General features: G+C 33.2%; 2 protein-coding genes and 1 long non-coding RNA gene across 8 annotated transcripts; 2 read left to right on the forward strand and 1 right to left on the reverse strand.

Annotated features, from left to right (window-relative positions):
* Positions 1-11: 11 nt before the first annotated feature.
* LOC141446625 (kinesin-like protein KIF9) lies at positions 12-23424 on the forward strand. Of its 6 annotated transcripts, none has more exons than XM_074113201.1 (17): positions 12-246; positions 691-804; positions 5525-5817; positions 6490-6627; positions 7032-7196; positions 7740-7879; positions 8788-8881; positions 9376-9531; positions 10645-10821; positions 10899-11110; positions 11915-12062; positions 12344-12549; positions 13665-13780; positions 14493-14745; positions 14968-15259; positions 15941-16131; positions 16516-16602. In XM_074113201.1, exons 5-17 carry the CDS (start codon positions 7107-7109, stop codon positions 16526-16528), a joined length of 2088 nt encoding a protein of 695 aa, XP_073969302.1. In that variant the 5' UTR covers positions 12-246; positions 691-804; positions 5525-5817; positions 6490-6627; positions 7032-7106; the 3' UTR covers positions 16529-16602. The 6 variants fall into 6 exon arrangements, with proteins under 6 accessions (XP_073969302.1, XP_073969301.1, XP_073969303.1 ...); XM_074113200.1 differs by having other exon boundaries at positions 232-307; XM_074113202.1 differs by lacking the exons at positions 12-246; positions 691-804; positions 16516-16602 and adding exons at positions 3910-4001; positions 22833-23424.
* LOC141446642 (uncharacterized) lies at positions 17941-19384 on the reverse strand. Its single transcript, XR_012453799.1, has 2 exons — positions 19233-19384; positions 17941-18393 (listed from the first exon to the last, which is right to left on the reverse strand). It is a non-coding gene; the product is annotated as an uncharacterized lncRNA (long non-coding RNA).
* bic (bicaudal) lies at positions 19566-21099 on the forward strand. The gene is made up of 2 exons (XM_074113237.1): positions 19566-20291; positions 20371-21099. Exon 1 carries the CDS (start codon positions 19742-19744, stop codon positions 20246-20248), a length of 507 nt encoding a protein of 168 aa, XP_073969338.1. The 5' UTR covers positions 19566-19741; the 3' UTR covers positions 20249-20291; positions 20371-21099.
* Positions 23425-23459: the final 35 nt, after the last annotated feature.

Below are 23459 nucleotides of genomic sequence, written 5' to 3' on the forward strand. Positions count from 1 at the left end.
TAACTATTACGTATTTCAATGTTAGTACAACTACTTCTTTTTGTCAGGATTCCTAGATGTGTTTTAGCGATCACTCTGAAAAAAATACGATCTAACTTTTCTTTTATTTATTTAGATTTTTCTTCTTCAAAAAACGTTTTCTTTAATTAAAACACTATTATTCTTTTGTGTGTGGCACTAACCCCAAAGGCCCATCAGTAGTCAGGAACCAAGATAGAAGATAATTATCACCTACCGCATTCTGCAGTATGTTTTTGTAACAACGTTATTCTTAGAAATAGAGGTGTTAAATATTTTATTATATGTTGTAAGACTAATTCCAATTTTTACTTTCTCATAGAGTAGTCATTTTAAGCATTTATTTGCTTAATATAATTGTGCTATTTTCCCACAGCGGAATAACGTATCGTAACTGAATAATTTCAGAGGATTGGTGATATTTTACACCAAACAAATAAGTGAAACTAATCAGATTGTGTCCAAAATGCATGTCCATGCTATTTAGTGGCTGCATTTAGAAGAAATTGTAATTATTGCCAAATAGTTTACAGCACTTCCGCTGGATAGTTCGGGACATGCACTTCTGGCATTAACTGTTTAATCAGACAACCTAAAATAAAAAATAAATTACAATACTACTTACTTGTGACTATTTATTATTGCGTGTGTTTATTATTGTCTAATTTTCAGAAGAAAGAAATATATCGAAGCTGTTCCCTCTTTAAGAAATGCCTCAGATCTTGAAGTACTTAGATCCACAAATTTAATAGCTTTTTGATGTAGATTAAAGCTTAAAACAATGTTGTAAGTAATATACCGCTTTCTTAATCAGTTTTTCTATTCTTTTAGAAAATATAGACCTTTAACAAGTGTAAGCTCTTATATGTGATTTGTAATTTATTTTCAGACAATAATTGGAAATCCCTCTTTACAGAATAGTTTTTACTTTTCTGAGATTTTTCTCCCATGAAGGTTTCTACGATTCTCACTAAACCTCTTATTTACATTACAAAAGCTTGATATAAGGGGATTATGTAGTACTCTTCACATAAATTATTTCAGTGTGATATATTATAGTGTGTTAAAAAAGAAGTAAATGTGAATTATATGGGGCCGTTGGCACATACACGTTGGTTAGGACGAGGCCAAAAAGATTTGTATTTGTTTACAAAATTTGGATATTGAAGAAAATTTATGAGAGTTTAGAAGTTTGAGAATTGTAGAAAGATAAATCTGTTCATGCAGGATTTTTTTTTGCCCTTTCTCTTTCTCCTTTTGTGGGTGAAGGTATTGTAATTATTCATATTTTCGATTCTCAGATTTCACCTGAAATATTCGTTTTGTGATTCTCTGAATAGGAAATAGTGGATTTTACGAATTGGTTGTGTGGGTTTATGCATCCACCGTAACTCAAAAAGTGAAAATCTTACAGAAAGTTGAGTTTTAAAGTCAGGAGTCACGAGAGATGTGTTTCTGACGAATGCTGAAATTCTATAATCAACTAGAGGACAATACTTCTTCATCTTTTTTAATGAATTAATTTTAATTCATACGTTTCTATGGCAACAAATAATCAAAACAAAACAATTGACAGAATTTTAAAATATTGATTTAATGTACAAAATAAATATAATACAAATAAAGATTAACTGAGTGCACAATATTTACCTTAAACAGGGTCGCATAATAATTTCAAGCTTTACATTGTGTACCTCTCTATCCAGTAGAGTCTACTGTAACCCGTAACTTTATTAGTGGCAAGCGATTCAAGAAAGCACGTGCCTTAAATCTTACCAATAATAATTAGAAAAGAGCCTACATTTGAGGTGAATGTAAAATTTTGATTTAACTAATCCCTTTTTCTTGAACATAGTATCACTTTCTTTCCCAATATAACCGTGAAAAATTGAACATAAGTTTCACAAAGATTATTTAAACCTAATTAACTTTTGAATTTTAACATTTTTTTTTTTTTTTAAACCAGAAAATCTTTAAATCTAGAAAGAGAAAACTCAAATCGAAAAATCTCTTGATTGATGAATGCAGTTTTCACAGATGGGTGTTTAGCAATCTAGACTATATAAGTTCAAATATTTTACCGGTCCAATTTGGATGGCTTGATGAAACATCTATTCCGTTTTGACTGAGGCCAATTCCTGAGTAAGATCCAGGCTTGCATTTTTACTTTCTGCAGCAAAGTCACTTCCACATCCCAAGTCTTAATTGTAGCTGTAACAAATCTTCAATTTGCGGTCCTTGCAAACCCTCTGTTCTGAACAAAATCGCTGAATCTAGAACCATCAACTCTAACCCTTTTGGAATTCCGCGAGGGCTACTTGCGATCATAATTGCGGGAAAAGATTAGATTTGATGAGGAAAAAAGATTATAATAATAAATGAATTGAAAAAACACACAATTAATTATGAAAAGACAAAATAAAAATATTAGGATGAATCTGAAGGAAGTAGAATCATGAGGTCGTACGAAACCTAATGACCTATGAGATCCTAATCTTTGACCCCTAAATTACGTAACTTTTAAAAAAGGAAAATAAATTATCTAGTAATGAATTACTCAAAATAAAAAAAAAGAAAAGCTAAACCTAGTTAAGAGGTTGGGCAAGGCCCCGAAGATTTTCCGTTGCAAAGAATGGAGAAAGAAATCCTGCTGGAGATCCTTACACTCACGCCACACTATTTAAAGGATTGAGTTACTTTTTAATCTAATTGTCTTGACTCTATACGCAGTAAACTATTAAATATCACATAGTACTTAAAAGGAAAGTAACACTTTTATCAAAATGGGCAGAAAGGTTGTGCAGGAAATGGTGCTCGCCCAGGAAATGCGTAGGGATCTGGGTTGACTATGCGGCACATGGCTCGATATCCATCCCGACCTTGTCTTCTAGCGGGCCGGCCGGTAGTGGGCCACAACCACAGCGGAACTGCGTCCAGTTCACTGAGCAAGCTGAACAGAAATACCAAGCACACCACAGTCCTCGTGACCTTCTTCAATAGTAACATGATCGAATACTTGCTCTTAATGCCTAGTCAGAAGAGCTCTTCCCTAAACATTAGACTACTGCAGTTGAGAGGAGTGCCATTGTTTATATACGAGCAGGGTGTGCGTCCAAGTACACTCGCCTCTGACCAAGGTCTCATACATATTGGGGCTTCCCCTTTTTATTTTTTTCACATCTTTTATTTATTTAAGGAAGTTTATTCTCCAGGTTACAATCTTATCATAATGGCTCGTGGCCAATCCTTCATAATTTCATCTCTTTCAAGGATTTTTTTGTTTTAATAAAGAATAAAAATTTAACGCTACAGTTTAAATTATTATTTATTTTGATTATATTATGCAACAGTTTATATTATAATTAACTGGGGATGTTTCAAGTCCATAACAATATTTTAGACACAGTCTGTCGCAAATAACGAAGGAACTATTTTGCCGACATAGGATTCCTTATCAGAACTGGTAGTCCTTGGTAAGCAGGTCGTCGACCTTGTGAAGGGCCGACTGCAGGTGAAGGACAAGAACAGGTGAATCTTACTCTTCTAAAACTTCTGTTGTACTTAAAATATTTATGTATCTTAAATAGTTTTTTCTACAACATACCCTCACATTTCTATGCGATTCTTAGGGTTTTATATTACTGTGCGACAAACTTTCTTGTCGCATCAATGAAATTTAAATAAACTTAACAGTTAGTGAAAATTATTAACTACGTTACAATTTGAGCGATATAGTGAACCAATATTTGGTACTGATTCGTTCCATGAGTCAATAGGAATAATTATATGTTTACTTATTTTAAGTACTATTTCAATTAGGAATATCGATTCGTTGTAACTTGTTTTCACAGTAATGGTTTATTACATCCACTTTTCTTTTTAGTACATTAGGGGAACATTTGATTGGGATGAGGCTATTTACTACTACATCAGTTCTTGTGACATTCTGGATTTAGAAAAAAACTCTCACCTCTTCTCTTACTGTAAGTACAGAAAAAAATAATTGACGACTTTTCTCAAAGAAGGAGTTTACCAATGGTAGTTCAATAATGTTTATGTCCCTAAAAATAAAAATATATTCCTAATTCATTTACCTTATGGCAATTCTCAATGTTTTCTTCAACTTTGAATTTTTACTCAATTTTATTCCATACTTTAAATCATATTTTCGTCCATGACCCGTACTTGGGGAAATATGTTTTAAAAACAAAAAATTGCAATAGGTTTTTTAAAGATTTCAGTTTTAAATCAAATACGTCTGCGAAGAGATTACGGTATAACCTTTTTATTTGTTTAGATGGTTTGTTATTTACTCGAAATGTACTGTTGTTGTCCCATGTTCCGCATAGTTTTACAGTTCAATGCTAAACAAACTAGTAAAAATAATCTTAAACTAATATATACGTTTTGTGAAAGGCAGTGTGACGAAAACCTTCATACAAACGATATAAACAGCGGTGTTACCTTGAACTGATATACGCATGCTTTTAAGTGATAAACAGACATTAGAATCCTACCAATTACACTACTGCCAAGGAAACCCTGTACTGTAGGAACCATTCCACTGGGAACGTATTTGGTGTGATAGGAAAGAAAGATTGAAACTCGCCCCTAATCTTGAAGAGCCAGCGCAGTTGCGTTAACATTCTGATAATAGCGGGCGGAACTAGTCGAAATCTTGTGGTAAATCCTTGGTGAAATGCAAATAAGATGCAACTTTATTTCTCACAATCCACAGTGATTATTTCTCAAGTTTGGCCGCGAAGTAGAAAGTATACCGCCAGCTCGGTATGTTATCACTTAAAAACTGAAAGGCTCATGAATGTTAATATGTGATGCTTTAAGAGCCACAATTCTAATTAACTGTAAGGGCTTGCTATGTTATTCTACTTGTTTCAAGAAAGGCTTTAAGAAAAAATAAAAATAAAAAAGATCAGGAGATGAGTCGACATAGGAAGGTAAGATTAGATTAGCTGCGCCAGAGGGAACTGCGAATAGATTTTTAAAAATTATCTCTGCAAACACTCTCGATTGTTTAGAATTTCGGATGACTGAAACGTGATATGAATAGCACATGGTAGATCTAAAGCTCACATTAAAGAGTTTAAATTTTGGTGGCTATTGGTTCAGATCACGCGAGGTAAAATCTCTCCAACGGAAGAGAGAGAGATTAAGACCAATATCACACAGTGGTACCAAGGCGTCTCAAAAAAAAAATTATTTCAAGCAATAAAGGAAATAATAAATCTCAAGATAACAATATTTTAATGAAACCATAACGTCCAATGTCTCTGTGATATGTAATCTCGTTGACCTGCTCACTACAAGTGTAACAATGACCCAAATCAAAGAAGTGACAACTAAACAAAATATATACATATATATTTTTTTTTTTTGATATCTGCATTCCTCGTTAAAGTGTTATTTAAGTTCAATAAGAACTTGGGACGGTAGCTGCTTCCTTCCATGTTTCAGCTAAAGTTGGTAACGTCTGTTTCTATTTCAGGTTGATGAACTAAAGATTGATGTGTTAATTGAATTTCTGTAGTAAGGAGATGTGCTACAGCTGAAGCTGGAGCTGTTACAGGAATGCAAAGAAGACTTAAGAAAAATTTACGCGTGGAATAACATATGACAGTCAGAAACTGTAATTTATTCATACGAACAGCCTCGGAGCGTAAGCATGCAGATTTCACGAGAACATTGAACTTTGAGGGATTCCTTTTGTTGTTTATTAATGAACAGGACAAGTGCAGAGTAGTTTAGTCAACAGGATGCAGACGGCAAGGAGAGTTCAAGGTACAATAGCATACTGCTAGTCTTTCTTCTTCTCATGTACAGTTGACGTTTAATTTTACTTTTAAAAGACCACATAACACGATCAGGCTATTTACAGACTTACAGATCGCTACCTTTTCCTCAATTTGTTACTGTTTACGAAAAATATGTGAAGACACACACATACACTTTCTTTTACTACAGTAAGCGTTGAGTGCATAAAAGTATATTCTAACTTATGTTATACATTTTTAAAATTACGAAATAATATTTTTAAATACATTTATTTTTTGGTAACATTGTATATTTTGTTCATTGTTTTTGGTGACTCATTAATCCAGAAGGAAGAATAATGCCAGTTTCCGACAGGATTTTTTATTTTGCAGAGTTTTTGATCTTAGGGTCTAGGTCACCTTCATGGCTTATTGACATTATATTATTTTTACATTATTACAAAAATTGGTTTATCTACTGGCCTGTCTGCTTATGAGCTCCTAAACTATAGATTCTTGTTAATGTGAGCGTGGCATTGGGGACATTAGAAAGCTAAAATTGCATGGTGCTAGATTTATTACTCTTCAATATAATGTACGCTCGGAAAACACAAATCCTTTTAGATGAAATAGTTATCCCAGCGTTGACGAGTTGAAAAATTAGTTGGTGAGTTTGTTAATTTAGTTAATTTTGTTGCAGTAAAGCTCAATGGAGCCTCAAAGCGGAACGGAGCCTCCTATTCCGGAATAGGTAGGAACTAGTTTGGCTGAAAGTAATAATAATAACGATGTAAAATTAGGAAATCTTTGGGTGAAATGAAGTGTTCAAGGCAAAGAGGTATGTCTTTATTCTTTGTTACATTAAGAAGTTATTAGAATGTTGAACTTATAATTACTGCTTATACGAAGTAATTAATATTTGATTAGGTTGCCGTTTACAAATATCCACATCCATTGCTTATTACGTATTCTACTCATCATGTAGAATGTTTCTTCTTCTTTTTTTTTTATGTTTTTATTTTTATTGTATCTTTTAATTCCAGTTCAGAACACAGCGGATATGTCTTTAGAAGGTTATTTAGTTACATTTATACAAACTAAATATTATTTACAGTAACTAAGTAAAGAAAAGAAAGATAACAATGATAATAAAATATTTTAAACAGCTGATGTATTTTAAAACAAATTTGAAATAGTGCTTTTAATTTTGTCATTGATTATTATTATTATTTTTTTTTTAAGGAACTTCGAGTTATCAGTACTTGCAAACAACATAACAAGCAAGGCAGAGCGCTCTTCAATTTGTAGACTGATAGCATGGTCAAGAGGGAGGTGAAGTTCTTCGTGCGGGTATTTCCCACCGTCGAACGAGATATGGTCAACTTCAAAATAGAAAATAATCGTCAGGTACTACCGAATGCCTTTAACTTCTCTGAACCGCGAAGTGGTTAAGTGCAAGAGTCCGATCGCATTGAACTCAGTTTGAGGCCAGATGCATTGAACTTGAGTAGTTTCACATAGAACATGTTTTCTTTCGAAGTTGTCGCAGGAAATAAAAGTTTGTTTGTTTTTTTTTTTTACGAAAAATTATATAGCAAATTTGAAGTGACGTTTACGTGAAAGCCTAGTAATAAGTTTTGGTTCGAATTCACAAAGGAAGTGCCCTTTACTAAATTGTTTGTCAGTTTATGAAGTCCCTAGAGTACGAAAAAGTGTTTTTCCAAGTTGGACTGGAGTGCATCCTATCCACCCTTACTCTAAAAAGCGATATCGTAGAAAGTTCAAATTTGATGTTTTGATGTAAATACTACCAAAGGATGCCCTAGTAAGGTTTTAGACAAAATTAGTCAACTGAAAGTAAAACTTTAAAGTTTTTTCAACTTTACTGGAACTAATTCTTCAAACCTCTAATATAATTGGATAGAATTCAACATTTTAATTGGATTTCAGACAATGCACGTGAGAGCACCACAAGATATTGATAGGTATGATCCTAAATTCATCTACTGGGAATTTCAAACCGATGGAATTTTCTGCAATTCGTCCCAAAAAGATGTTTACAATCAAACAGTCCAGGATGCAGTCCGAAGGTGAGTTCTTTTATTGCAGTGATTACCGGGAATTCTAATTTTATCTCGCTTTGCATGTCAATTTACTAATGACTAATTAACAGTTGACAACATGGAACATGAATGCAAAACTGCTTGCTTAACGGACACTCTTGGTTGAGACATCCATAATGTTATGGAGAGAAGTCCATCACGTGTAATTGGTAGACTTCCCGAGTGAACCCCAGGGATTTTTTCGAAGATTGGTCACGCGAACATACTAGCTTCTCAAGCTTTTAAGCAATTTGTTCCTCTACTATTGCGATTATAGTGAAGACTTCTTACAATCTTCATCTGTTTACCATTCGCCGAGTTCTTCCTGGTTAATTTCTTTCACTGTTAGTAAAAGCAAGTATTGTCATCTGCCAAAATTGAGTTACCATCAGAAATATCCTTTCTAAGATCTCATTAGTCCAATAAAATGGTTTAAAAAAATGTGTGAACTTGCCGGAAAAATATTATATATCTTAAAAACGAAATATTTTTAGAGGCAGAAACCTAATAATTCAGCGTCAAAATAATATAAATAATTATAATAAAAATAAATATAAGTAATTATAGTATAAATATATATTATATATAAATAAATAATACAAATAATTATAAGTTACAATAAAAATAACTCCAGGATCAAAATACCTCCACAAAAATCCATATTACAGCAGGGTTTTTCTTTTTTCTTAAGATTTGCTCCCATGTTTCTCCTTGATCTCTTTGTTACAAAGCATTCATACAAATATTTGACACTGAACTTTTTGGGATAAAATGGACTAGTATTTCCGATGAAAAATGTTTAAGATAAAATGTTAGTTTGCTACCGTAGGTGCAATCACATTTAATGTAATGTAATTGCACCTACAGTAGCCTTACTAACCTTGTGTCGTTTTCAGAGCATTAAATGGTGAAGACTTTATCGTGCTGGCCTATGGACCCTCCTGCACCGGAAAGACTTATACTATGACTGGACTGCGAAGCAACTTTGAGGTAATTTTTCCTTTCTTTTTATCTAGATCAATATCTTGATTTTCTTTTGGGAAGATATTGTACTAGATCTCCCGGTAGGAGAAATAGATCAACAATTGGTGAGTACTTCTGTGAACTCTCCTCTAAAGTACTACTTCACTTTAATGTAGAGTTATACACCAAATTATATTATGCCACATGGAGACGACACGATAGACTAGCAGTTAGAAACATGGAACGCAAAGCTAAAGATTTATTACGGTACTGGTATTTAATAGTATAAAAAGAAATATAAAGTATAGTAGCTGTATGCCTACATCGTTTGCGCCTAATCGGTAGTTAGACGTAAATCTCGCCTGAAATGATATGGATTACATTCCTTTTACTTTTTTGAATAAGGTACCTAAATATCTTCACGAAAATTCTAAATTTGAAGACAACCTGTTAGGTAACCTTGCCGAGATTTCTGGAATTATCTGATTTATGATATTTGCTTTATATTTTCTATTTTCCAGCAACGCGGCATCGCACCAAGAATCCTTTTCAACCTGTTTAAACTAGTAGATGAACTGGCAGAAGTGTGTAATGTGAAAGTCTACCTAAGTTTCTTGGAGTTCATCGACAATGAGATACGCGATCTGCTTTCTAAAAAACCAAACAGTGTTACCAAGGTAAATTCAATGCATGTCTGTGTACTATTATTTACATCCTGGTCATTCAGGATGTATCCAAAATTAATACATATTAATTTAATATAAATTGTACGAATGAAAGTAATTGTTTATTGGGGCACAATGACCTTAGTGCAAACTCACTAACCACGCTAGGAGGTTTTGGTTCAAGACTAGATAGCCTTGAATTACGTGAACAGTTAATATTTCTAGTGTATAAATAAATATCGATGGATCAGTTTTCGTCAAGTATTTTTTTAAAAAACTCCGAAACCTATCGTAAAGTTGCTCTTCAAGTTAACCAGTTTACTTTAAATTTAGAATTCTAGCTGTTTTTAGTATTACCTGCTCTAGCGACGAACTGTATATTGTACTGAAGAAGCTCATTAAACGGGTAGTGAAGCAAAAATAAAAAATCCGGGGAAAACTTATTTATAAAAATGATAGATATTCAGGTAGTAAATAATAATTCAGGTGAACAAAAAAAGAAACCGAAACTATTTTCGAGGACACCTCAAAAACGAAAAGATCGTTTCAATAAAGTCGTCTTTGTTAACATGTTTGTGATTTGTTAACACATGTCTGGCTATTCACTAAAAACTGTTGTTTCATGTTATATTTACATATATTTACGGTGAAATGAAGTTTACGTTACTAGACATGTGAAATGAGATCATATTCATGATCAAGAGCAAGTCGTGAGGGGGTATGTGAAAGAGTTTCGTGCGGCTGTTGGTGCCCTTCTGCCAGATGGTTGTGGCTCGAAGCAGTTAGAAATTAACTTTTCTTAAATAAATCCTTGCTGCACAATGAATAATGTAACCAAACTAATCACCTGCTCTACGAGTATGTATACCATCCATGGCTTTCTGAATATTCTCAAAAAAATGTGTAAGAAGCAATCCAATAGATATTTCTGTCAACTTTTTTGGAAATACCTTTGTTTCTAACAACTTATCTCTTGAGGAATGTTATTGATAATTGTAAATTACACTCTGAGCTATCTGGGACTCAATCAACCTACTTTCAGGTCCGTGTAGTACAATGCTAATCAATATAGACCAGGTAATAATGCCTTGGATCAGTTAATAATGCTTTATCTGTCTATCGTAGAGAAGATCACCACTGAAGGTAAATTGCCGCACAGCGAATGAGGCTTTACGGCTGGTCTTCGAGGGAGAGTTCAAAAAGAAGTTTGAACAGGATCATGTGTCCTGCAGTACCACAGTGATTACCATCTTTTTGGATATCACCTGGCTAAGCAAACCGTACGCTCATTTCCTTTCCAAGGTTTATGCAATTAATATTAATTTTCATTTTTTTGTTAATAATAAACACATAATTTTGAAACAACCATTTGTTTGTAGATCCAATTAGTGGACACTGCCGGCGTGGAAAGTATATCCTCCAAAGTCAGATCAGATTCTTGCCAGATCTCTTCGAACATGGCCATGTGTTGGATAGATTACGTGATTGCGAATGCCAGTCAAGTACATCCTGATGATGAAAGGCCTATAGTAGTTAGAGCTTCGCAGCTCACTGAATACATCGGGCCGGCACTAATCAAGGGAAATGTCAGGTATAATTTTGGTCAGAATAATTCTGTGAAAACTTCTTTGAACAAGGAAACTTTGTTAGCTGTATTGGGTTCATTTAGCAGTTTACCAGAGACTGAATAGGCTGATCAGATTCGCTGTGTGGAATGCAGTGTCGTGAGAACATTAACTCGTCTGCCAGAATACCTCTTAAGTTGACATTCCCTGAGAAAAGCCAAACTAATGTAGGGGCCAAATGAAACTCTACCTTATAAATTAGAAAAAAAAAAGTTTGATGGACTGTACTTTCTTCCAACTCGGTATTCTTATTAGAGATACTCGTCAATTTATATTGGTGTTACTTCCTAGAAAACTTAATTCCTACCCTTCCTGACAACCCCTCCTAAGTAATTTTCTTGAAAAAAATGTTTCGATTAAAATAATACTCCAATATATCTATACAAAGTTAGGGGTTCTTCCGTTAGAATTATTTATTTTTTAAATTCTAAATTTTATTTAGAATTTTATTTATAATCTTTTATGGAAAAAGAGAAAAAAATTGTCAAAGTTGGGTGTTTTTCAACGTTACGCTTTTTCGTGCATTTTTTGACGATCAACCCTTAAACAACTGTCCTACCGGACAGTTTTAATTAATATTATACAGGTGTTGGGGCCGCCATGGATTAAACTGAAGAAGCAGTTTAAAGGAAAGACTGCTTCCTTTTCCCTACTTTAGTAAACCGTAGGTCAACTTTTGCATATCAAAGCTTTTGAGCCGCAACAGCTATCGCAGCTGTCGCCAGCAAATATCTTTATTTGTAATACATTGACTTTTTATTGATTTCTAGATTGTTGTGCCATGTAAGATTGGCAAAAAAAGATTTGCTAGCGACACTATCAGCGATGAAGTTTGGTTCTGAAGTAAAAAAATTGCCATTGCCAGAACTGGTGTACGCCAAAAAGCCGAGTACGGTACTTCTCATCCAATCTTTGCAGGTATATATAAGCCAGAAATTTATGGAAAAATGAAGTGACTTTTTTTAATAAACAGAATTCAAATCAAGATCATTTTCGCTAGTCTGGAAAGAACAAAATCATGTTCACTTACATGATTTTGTTCTTTACTTAGTAAGAGGAATCTTGTTTGTAACTCACCTGAAAGCAAAAAACAATGTATTTCAAAAATGAAAAGTGATTGAAACTTGGTGTTTTAGTTATTGTCTTGTGTTGATGTTATTCTTATACAATAGTTAATATTGTCCATTTTTTGCACCAAGGAAGAGAACGATAGTCTAAAGAAACAAATTCTCCTTAATGAGCTCTTGAAAGGAGAAGCTGGACAGACTGTACTTTCTCAAGAAGAACTGAACCATGTAAGCAGAGTGGCCGAAGAGTACCTTCAGGGAAGGATATCCTCACCTAACATTCTCTCGATTACAGACATTTCCATCTTGTTACCTGTACTAAGGCACATATATACCCGGTGAGTATTCATTTATTTTCAGATAATTTAATAATAGATATTGCAATTAAAAATAATTGGACTGTTATCGAGGAGAATTCTCCTTCGATTCAGAAACATTATCCTCAACCACCAATTTGGACTTTCGATCTAGCTATTGTTTCCTCTCATTCAGATCCTTTCTCATACCCTACAAGAACATCTTAGCCTCCTAGAGAATTATTGTCTGATACAAAAAATAAGTTTACATTTACATTTTAAATATAAAATAAGTTTACATTTGTCTCTCTATTTACTTTTCACTTTTTCCAGCTGACCTCGTGCACTATCAAAAATCAGTACCGAATCCTGTATGTACTGAAGGACTAAAACTATAAGGTTCTGCCAAGCTTTACATCATCCTCCCATCAAAACCATCTAATCATAGTTACATGGATAAAATTTAAACGCATCTTTTTAGGTGAGCCACAATGATTGCTCTCAAAAATCCAAATAAACTAAAATTTCTTCAAATTGCGCTAAGCCCAAATCGAGCCTCTTCTTACACCAAATATTCTTGCTACTCATCTTATTCTGCGCCTTCTTGCACTCCACATCTCTAGCACCTCTTCCCACATGATCTAATGATCTACGTTTGGCCTACCATTTTAACGCTTACCCATGGGTTAATACAGTTCACACTTATTAATTCTATTATTATTTGATTTCATCCGCTACAGAATGACTGTTGTAGTGGTTCTGGCCTGTTTCGTATTTTTATCTATAGATTCTGTAAAAAAATGATTTCCACTTATAAAGCCATCTATTCGTAGCCATCACTAATTAGACATAAGTATTCTAATTTCTCTACCCAAATTCAACCTTTAAAGAGGAATATATATGCAAAAAATAATTGATATATCCAACATTGTTAATCTAAACATGTGTTCATATAAATGTTTCGGTAGCAGTAAATATTATGAACCTTGTGATTTACCATATCGTATTATGTGGCCTAAATTTTTCTAAAGTACCACTTTACCAAATAAATCATTTTTTGACATTTTCTGGCTCCACCAATTGTTTTTAAACGTTAAATCTATCGTTTGCGTGTTGTTCTTAACTTTTCTTCTAACTTTTTAAAAAATCTAATGTAGAGATCTGGAAGAAATAAAGAAGGAAGTCGAACGACTTGAAGCCCACTCGCCCTCAAAGAAATCGACGTTGACAACGCCCGCTGGCTTAACTGCCAAGCGCTCAAAGCGAGGCTTAGGTATTGGATTATTATTATTTATTTATTCATTTTAAGGCGCTTCTGCTGCCAAGGCTATTATTATTATTGCTATGTCACGGGATGGTAGCTGTTTGTTCAAAAGTGATCTTTGGCTGCAAATCAGTAATCAGATATTAATCTCTTAAGGCTTTTCGCGTTCATTGAGGTAATATTCCCTTAATTTGTGATCTTAGATGCGCGCCCTCTTGGAGCCAAATTGCTAGTGTTGTATCGCCTTAACACAAATTTACTGTTTAAAAAGTTACGTATAAGGGTTGATTTAATTACTTAAAACTATCATCCTAGCTGACAGTTTTAATTAATCTGTAATAATAATGCCCAGATTGCACTGATTATTATTACTAGTATTGGATGAATATTTGTTTGTTGCCCGTTGTCGGTGAACATCTGTCAATGTGGCAAATTAACCTTAAATCCTCAACTCTGGCATAGTTTTTAATCATTTAAATTAAATATTAAACTTTTTTGTCAAATTTATCCTTGTTTACGTTGTTTGTAAATACGTGGTTATCCTAGAAACGAAATCTTTCCACAAAGTCAAAGTTTCTCCACATGTAAATTATTGCTATTGTCCAGTTTTGCGGTGACAAAAAGTCAGTTCTTTATTTTATCTTTGTCACTGTATTTTATCCTAGGCAAAAATAGATAAATAGATTACACGCTGATTATTAACACAGTATTTGTTTGATAGCGTCAATGTCAAGGCTACGCAGCGGTTTTGCTGCTTCCAAGAGTAGGCAGACTTTGTCGACGAGAAAAAGCCAGATATTGGCACCTAAATTAAGTCGTACAAATAAATCACTAACTGGTACAGTCTCAACTTTGTCCATTTTGGATACTGATGACATAACCAGAAATAATGCTTGGGAAGAGTTTTTCAGAAGATATCCAGAATTGGATAAACGTTTGAGATTGATGAGGTTTAACGTTGTCAAGGCATTAAGGTATGATTTAATGTTGTCGTCTATTTAAGTCTTATGAATGAAATTTGTAAAAGTCATAATCATGAACGCCACTTTCGAAATTGATAAACATAAGAATTAATTAGTTTGAAAATTTGTTCATGTCATAACATACTTTCTGCACTCCACACCAAAATTGTATAAACACCTATTTTTTTGCACGACTGGAGGGAAAATATATACTGTTGTTCTTTTTTATAAAAGAGATAAAGAAGATGCTGGTAAAAATGCAATGAAACTTCGTTGTCGTTTGGACGACGCTAGACTTAAACTAGAAGATGCACAATGGCGTCGTAAAGCAACGCTTGGCGATACTGTTGGCCCAGACGGCCACGAGATCAAATCGGAGGCCGAGAAAGAGGCGGCACTTGAAGTAATGAATATCAACAAGGAGTTTCTACAAGCTAGACACCAAGCAGCACACACTCACTCCAAATATATGGACATTATGACGATGTACAACGATCTGAATGAAACCGCCAGATTGGAGTTTCAGGTGCGTTCAAATTCCCATCATCATTGTTCTTTCTTCCTCCACAACGACTTTCATTTTACAGAGATCTATCGTAATCGCTTCCTCAAAACTTCATTTAATTCTTACAGAAATAAAAGTTATGTATCTATCTACAGGTACTTAGCATAACAAATACGTATATATTGAGCTTTACCAGACAAGCTTTCTTAGAATTTGTTATGCTATTTACCTGTTGATAATAACTTTTATTTTTGTAGAAACTAAATGAGGTTTTGAGGAAGCAATTGAGATACATTCCTTCAACAGTATCCTTTTATTTAAGTGGACTTGTATAAAATATCAAAGTGTAATTAATACATTGAGGTAAAGGAGAGTCATGAATATTCATATCCGACACTTATTCGGAGTGCTCGCAGTGTACCTCATCGCTCAGTATCCCTCTAAAGTTCGTCTTACTTATGCATGACTGCCATCTTAATAAAATTTCGATATGTAAGAGCTATCAAACATTTGAGGGAAATTGGTTTATATGACAGAACATTACTTCGTTCGGAAGTCACTCACGGTATTCAAATTACTCTGCAGAACTCCAACATTTATTGGTGGACCAGCTCTATTATATTGATTTACTCAGCCTGTCTTTATATGCTACTATTCTTTATTTGTTTTCGTTTTAAGCATTTTTACTTTGTTGTGTTCCAGGAGTATATGAATAAGATTTATACGACGACATTAGTATTACCAGATGTGGAAGCCGAAATCCTTGAAATTGACAGGCAAACTGGTAAAACAGAATCACGCTGGAGTATGTCCCCCCAAATTAAAGATGAAGAAGATTCGCACGATGGTCAGAGAATCTACTTTGAAAATTTACAGATGTCTCTTCATATTTGGTAGGTCATCCGTTAATAGAATCAACTACTTCATGCATGCATGGATGCTGTTCAGTTTGGAAAAACAAGCTGAGGCGGCAGACTGTCTCAATGCCATTTCCAAATAGAAACAGCAATTTGCAAATAGAATTGTTGCAAATAACTTTATAGTCAGCAATCTCATTTTTAGAACAAATTCTCTTGGAGAAGATTAAAGTTCACCAACAATTTAGCATTTTTAACCTATTAGTCCCAATGGATAAAACATTTGGTCCAGATTTGTACATAACGCAAAAAAAATAGTGAATATCTTCGCCTAAATTCTCCAATGTTTATGTTAAATTTCACATAATAATAGCTATTTGTTGGACGTTTCTCCAAAGAATTGTTTATTTCTTTCTGCAGCTCTCCAAAGTGAATGTTCACAAATCTCAAATATACTGCAAATGATCAAGGCGACAACTTCAGTACTAAATAAAATTTTAAGAAATATCTGTTTTTTTTTTTAATTTTTTTGGAAATTGCCAGTCCCGCAGTTGCGGGAAAGGGGTTAAGTGGAAGGGGCTACTTCTTTGTCTGTTGTAAGTGGAGAGCTCCTTAAAACTTTGTTACAAAAGTCTTGTCTTTAAACATCTTAAGAGACATCTCTGCACCCAAAATGGACAATAAGACAAGGCTACAAGGTGATTCAACTACCAGAAATCTGGTAAAAGTTGGTCCGGGCATCTGCAAAGATTTATTAAATAGAAATAAAATTAAAAAAACAAAAAACTTACAGCTCTGTTAATATTTTAGAGAAAATACGTTACTAGGGAGGGGGTTCTTTGAAGTGAGTACCATAAGATTTATTATAATATTGAGTGGTGGTAAGGCCAACTCCACCGAGCTCTAACCCCCAACATTTTTTTATTAAGGTCAACTTAAAGTCATTTAGCGCCTAGTGCTTTTTTAGCGCACTGCCGGATCAACCGATATGATTGACTTCCCGTTGCAGACATCATCGTTCAGCTGTAAGATGCTCCTAGAAAGAGAAAATCTAGGACCAGTAGGTTACCTATAACGCCAAAAACTGCTATGATAACTTTGTAGAAACTCCGGCCTCCCATGGGGAAGCGAAGCACTTGACAGTAAAAGCTTTTTTTTGGATTAAGAAGACAGGTTTTTGAAGGAAGGAGACATTCAATTTGTCCCTTTATCGCGAGAAGTTAGAAACCCGTACTGCTGGCTTTCACTTTGAAAGAACGGTAAACACTTTGATTTTTGTACTTAAAGTGCTTTCTAGTCGAGGAAAGAAGTTTTTTTTTTTAATGATTTAAGGCGCGTCAACATCTAAGGTTATTGGTGCCCAGAGCTTTTTTCAGTGCACTGCCGGCCTCCGGACAGTGTTCTCTCGTTACAGAGGAAAGAAGTGTTCGTCAGGTGTAACAAATTATTTCTAAGGTGCTACAGGATGGTTTCACAATGGAGGGAGTGTCTGGAGGTACGGTCTGAAAATCACTGAAGGGTTCGATATGACCAAGGTCGTCATAGTCTTATGGCTCAGCCAACAGCGAAAAATCTCGTTTTTCAAACTCGAAGCCCCATACAAAACATTTCAATGTTAACCCTCAATAACAAGAGTCCCTCTTTGAAAGAGATTCTTTTCTGCTCGCTGTAGGTGATCCTCCTTTCTTTTAGGCTCAGAATGCTCCTTAAGAAGTACGTCTAATTAATCTTCCTTCGCATAAATAATAATGTAACTGAGGCTGAAGAATAAAAGAAATCAAATTAGAATTAACCAATCTAAAAACAAATACTTAACTAAATTATTATCAGTGCAATGTGCATGAATAATATCATAAAAGACATATGTAATTATATTTTCAAAGAATACATTATAATATGTAAATGAAGTGCATACTGCCCTTAATTTTTAAAATACAATTTATTTTTAATTATTTGTTAATTGAGTTAAAATTAAAATTTTCCTACCCATCACTGAATTAAGACAAAATAATAGTGTCGCTCCTGATCGAACACTATTTCAGTTAATAACTGAAACTTAATAAGTAAAACTAGCAGTTGACATATTTCATAATCAAAATAAAAGGTAAAATTGCCTTTCCTTCTTTCATGGACCTCGGAAACTATAGCAGCTTCTAGTAACTATCGTTTTTACTTACGAATAATTCATGACAGAAATAATTCTTCGAATTGCAGTTACACATAGAGTACAGTTAATGCATGGCACTGCTCATATTTGAATTCTGGAGTTGGGAAGTTTCAAACTTTGTCGTTGGGTATCTGAATAAAATATATATATATTTAATTACATAAAATATATGGTAATTTCACAGGCATTTTATGAAGGAAATATTATTTTTTTAATTATACCAAAAACAAAACCAACTCACTCTTTAAACAAGTAAAGTAATTGTAAATGATCTATTAGGAATGTGTCTACCGTTTAGAACACAACAGAACTTGCAACCTTATGAGACATTATCTAGACCCATCGGGTTTCTTCTTCATTTAAGAAAGTAATTTCATAAGAGGACAACATTTTAAAAACAAGATTATGGATTTATTCAAATTCAGTAGTTAAGCACTACTTTATTAGTATTATAATTACTATCGTAATTGCTCGAATTGATGCAAGAAATCTGAGAAACGAGAATAGAATACTATTACAGACAATTGCCAAAAAATGTTTTGTGAGGTTTGGGTAGAGAATTACCACTATCGGGAATTACCTGCAAGATTTTCATAGGAATACTACTAAAAGGTTGAATACTTAGAATATATATATATAGGATAAATGCGGATTTTAATAAAGTTGAGGAAAAATAGACAAGATTTCTGTGATCATACGAATATTAGAAAAATATTGAGGAAAACAAGATCGATTTGCATAAGGTGTTAGTGGTTTAATGAAACATAACACAAGTAGGAATATAAGTTTTTTTAATATATAAGCCAAACATAAGTTCCACCTATTTAAAATTAGCTCCAATATTAAAAAATTATTAAATCGTTAAAAATGTGGATTAATAAACTGAATTTGGAAATAATTTTTTTAAACTAAACACCTGAGTAAATTATATGTTAGCTTACACTCCTCAAAAGATGCAATTTTGTAATACCTGATAATTCAACTCCAATTGTCATTATTTAAATCAATACTTATTACAATTAATATTTAGATTTGACTTTTTCCATCCATTGCTACCTCAAAGCCAATTTTGCTTTCAAATTTACCTCATAAGTAGATAACCTCACTTTAACCTGTGTAAAAATAAAGACGCCTTGCTGAGTACGACTGTAACGTATTTTTTTTTCTAAATAAATAATTGTAAATGTTTTATATCACGAGAAATTTTTTTTTACGTGAAATCTGTACTTGTCAAATTATTATGGTCTATTAAAAAAATATCTTTTTTTAATTACTGTTGGATTCGTTGTCCAACCTGGTATTAGCAATTGCTGGTGTCCATTTTGATCATTTCTTTCGTTCTAAGTTGGTCACGTGTGGTAAATATTTTTACATTAATCTTTGTATTCATGCAAATGAGTCAATAACTTCATAAAATATTACATCTTAGTAGTGTAAGTGCCGGTAGTTTAAAAACTAGTCAAGTGTAAAAATACGAGAATGAATCAAGAAAAGTTGAAAAAGTTACAAGCCCAGGTGCGTATTGGTGGAAAGGGTACCCCTCGTAGAAAGAAGAAGGTGTTACACGCCACAGCTGCTACTGATGATAAAAAATTACAAAGTTCTTTGAAGAAATTATCAGTAAATACAATACCAGGCATTGAAGAGGTAAATATGATCAAAGATGACGGTACCGTTATACATTTTAATAATCCAAAAGCACAAGCATCTTTAGCGGCGAATACATTTGCTATTACTGGCCATGGGGAATCAAAACAAATTGCGGAAATGCTACCAGGTATAATCAGCCAATTGGGTCCGGACGGTTTGAATCATTTGAAGAGACTGGCAACAACGGCTGTCGGCAATACGGCCGGTAAAGCTGCTATTGAAGAGGATGATGAAGTTCCAGATCTTGTTGAAAACTTTGATGAAGCCAGCAAAGAAGAAGTACCGAGCAAGGAAGCTGGCAAAGAAAATACTTCCCCCGGGAATACAAAAAATTAATACATTTTCTTTCTTTTTTATAAAAATATACTTCAGAGATATAGTAAGTTCAGTTTTATATCAATAAAAAGCAAGTACTTCGTTATGAGTCTAATAACCATGAATCACATTTTTATTTTCAGGCAATTTTTACGCTGTTTTCTCATAACTCCATTACTGACAAATACCTTAGGTCAGGCAAAAACAAATAAAATAGTAAAAATAATCTTTACAGAAAATTTATTTATGTGAAATATATATATAATTGTGCATATGTTATTAAATAATTTGTTATATATATTCACAACTTTTTGTCTCTTATTCAAGTAAGAACAAAACGAAATTTTAATAAATATCTATTGTTTTTTCAACAGTACTAACGATGAGTTCTATTTTGTCAACCGTATCATTTATTGGTATGATTTAATTTGCGCTCATAATGGATAGCAGAGATTATATATTAGAACTCTTTGTTTACCAAATTGACTTATAAATACATTAGATCCCCATAAGTTTTTTAAAAGAACAAGAAAATTGAATAGTTTACACAGATGAATTTTAAATATTCTTCAATTTATTGAAATATGTTTTGTTTTACGGTAACCTGATCTTGTTGTTCATAAGTTACTGTACACAAATTTTCATTTTTAATCTCCATTTCAAACGAATTATCAATTTTGTCTTAGATAAAGCATCAGATTTATCGAAACATTTTTTTTGTTTAATTTTACAAAAATTATCTTATGGTCATTCATATTGAGAGTCTTCGGTTGTATGTAACCTGTGTTATCTGTTTGGAAATAAGAACGTACTAATCCAATCTTTTTTATTGCTCATGTTTGGTACAAAAAATTAAACATTACAAAATATTATATTTGTGTTTTTATTTCATTTTTTAAACAAAAATCATTAATCATTCACTTTGCAGGTCATTTATTTTGTTTGCTTGGGTGGGTAAATATTGGCTTATTTTGGCTTTCCTCATAATTTATTTCATCTTTTTATTAAACTGGTAGCGAGTAACTCCTGAGTGAAGGCTATTTTGGCCAATTATTCCGATCGCAAAGCCTTCCGTAATGTTTTAATTTGAAGGTAAGGTTGACCTACTAAGTACTGGGCTCATCTCACCTATGTACTTATAAATCAGGGATTAGAAATCGTAAATGGTAAAATTCATTTTTTTTTAAGTTGACGTAGATTAAGAATTAGATGCAAATATGTCATATTTTCATCAGTGGATTTTTTTTTTCCTGAAAGCAGGTATTATTATTTCATGAAAATTTAGTCCGTGAACTGAAAAGCTAGATAACTTCGGTAGTATGAGTTTTAGAAATAATAAGGAATTGCAACTTATTAAGTCACAACATGTGTAGCGAATGCTCCGAACTGAGGCTCTTAGGGAGAGAAAATTAAGTCATGCAACCAAACACACTGATATCGGATGCTTTGTGAGGACTTTTGCACTAACCACTGAGCTTATTCCTTTTCCTGTTTACCTTAATTTTCGGTTTAATTTGTCAGAACATTCTTTGTGTTTGTTTTGTTTTCGTTTTAAAAGTATACATGTTTAAGGTGCTTGTGTAAATACAAGTATCCATGAGCCAATAGACAGACAAAGATGATCTCGACAGAGTATGGCAAGACATCCGTAGACAAATGTGCCCTTCGTACCGCTCAAACCACTTTCGGGTTGACCTTGGTGCAAGAGCATCCCTTTCATTCACTACAAAATTTGTCGTTTAGCTACAGCAGCTGAAGATATTCTCAAAGTAATATTGCACTCTACGAAAGAAAATGTCTGAGACGAAATTTCATGTCAAAATCTTTTACTAAAAATTTATAATTATTTGAAAGCATTTTTTTTTTTATAAAGAAAATAGGTTCACAAAACAATCTACAAAAGCCTTGGACCAATGTTACTTTCGGACTTTGCATTACATTTTTTATGAAATAGATCGTTATTTCGAAGAAAAAAAATATTTAGTACTATTTATTTTAGCATACAAATGGATCGTTCAACTCAGTTTTGCCTATGATTAATGAATCTTATCTAACCGGAGCATGACCTAGTTAAATTGTTGATAATCTCTTTAAACATTACAATAAAGGCTAACATTAATATTCTCGGCAATAATTTTCCATGGTGATTTTATTTTATTCATTTTTTTAACTTGATAAAACGAAATAAATTCAGGTTAATAACTAAATAATTTTTGAAGTTCTTCCTAATTTTGTTTCCAAAACTGTAGACTATATATATTATTAATACATAGAAAAATATAAACGCTGTAGTAAGCTAATCAAATTTGTATTTAAAATTTTAGTTATTTTTTATTAATTTAAAAATGTTCCAATTTTTTGGAAGTAATGAATTATCATTTTTTTTAAAAAAAATATTCCCATTCATTATCAATTAAGGGCTATTTAAGTGGTTGGTTTAATGAACAAAGGAATCTCAGATTAGAATTATTAATAGTTTGCGCCTTGGTAGAAGATTGTTTGGAGTAAAGCAGCAGTCACTTAGGATAGAGAGGAACTGAAAGAATTATGTTTTGTACTTTAAAGAGTTACTTACAGAAACTTAGTCATATTCTTGATTTTATAGAATTAGCGAATACAAGAGGAAGGAACGTAATGCAAGTGATGTCAAGCACGCCTGGAGAGCCAACTAAAAGGAATATATGTATGTTGTGGTCGGCAGGAAGAATTTTACCTAAAGTTTGGAAAACTGCTCATAATACTTAAATGTGACCTAACTTGGAAGTCTTCCCTCAGCACTGCTTAAAGCAAATGTTGAAATAAAAGTTTGAAATCTTTGTGGATGCATTGTATTCGGAGCTTAGAAAATTTAAAAATCTATATTGCAAAAGGGGCACTACCGGAAGCGGAATTTTCTTTAACCTCAGAATTTTAGCAACACATTTAACTTCTCTTAAGAAAAAATACCAGAACAGGACCTACTTTATACTAACTAAAACGGCTATTTGGAGGAATGCTTACCTCTCCTTACCAGTAAAATTTTCCTAAACAAATGTTAGCAAGGGTGTGTTCTTAAAAGAATTGCTGAGAGCAAGCGATTGCAGAAAAAGGTGATGGAGTGGTTGAATATTTGTGGGACATAAGAGAAAAAGTATCCAAGTAGTTAAGATAGAGTAAGAAATGAGGGAGAGGTTGTTTTGACAGAAGAAAGAGGCTATTGTCTTAGCAAAGACATCATAGACTTTGAATCAAG

The sequence above is a fragment of the Rhodnius prolixus genome, unplaced genomic scaffold (genome assembly GCF_049639745.1).
Source record: "Rhodnius prolixus isolate KJV_2025 unplaced genomic scaffold, Rpr scaffold_7, whole genome shotgun sequence".
NCBI classification, from domain to species: domain Eukaryota; kingdom Metazoa; phylum Arthropoda; class Insecta; order Hemiptera; family Reduviidae; genus Rhodnius; species Rhodnius prolixus.

What these genes read in the sequence shown, in the direction of transcription:
- LOC141446625 (XM_074113201.1), top strand. Translation starts at nt 7,107, where the DNA reads ATGGTCAAGAGGGAGGTGAAGTTCTTCGTGCGGGTATTTCCCACCGTC. An exon ending in GTCCAGGATGCAGTCCGAAG is followed by an intron (nt 7,880 to 8,787) that starts GTGAGTTCTTTT and finishes TGTCGTTTTCAG; the next exon opens with AGCATTAAATGGTGAAGACT. An exon ending in TTCTCATCCAATCTTTGCAG is followed by an intron (nt 12,063 to 12,343) that starts GTATATATAAGC and finishes TTTTGCACCAAG; the next exon opens with GAAGAGAACGATAGTCTAAA.
- bic (XM_074113237.1), top strand. Translation starts at nt 19,742, where the DNA reads ATGAATCAAGAAAAGTTGAAAAAGTTACAAGCCCAGGTGCGTATTGGT.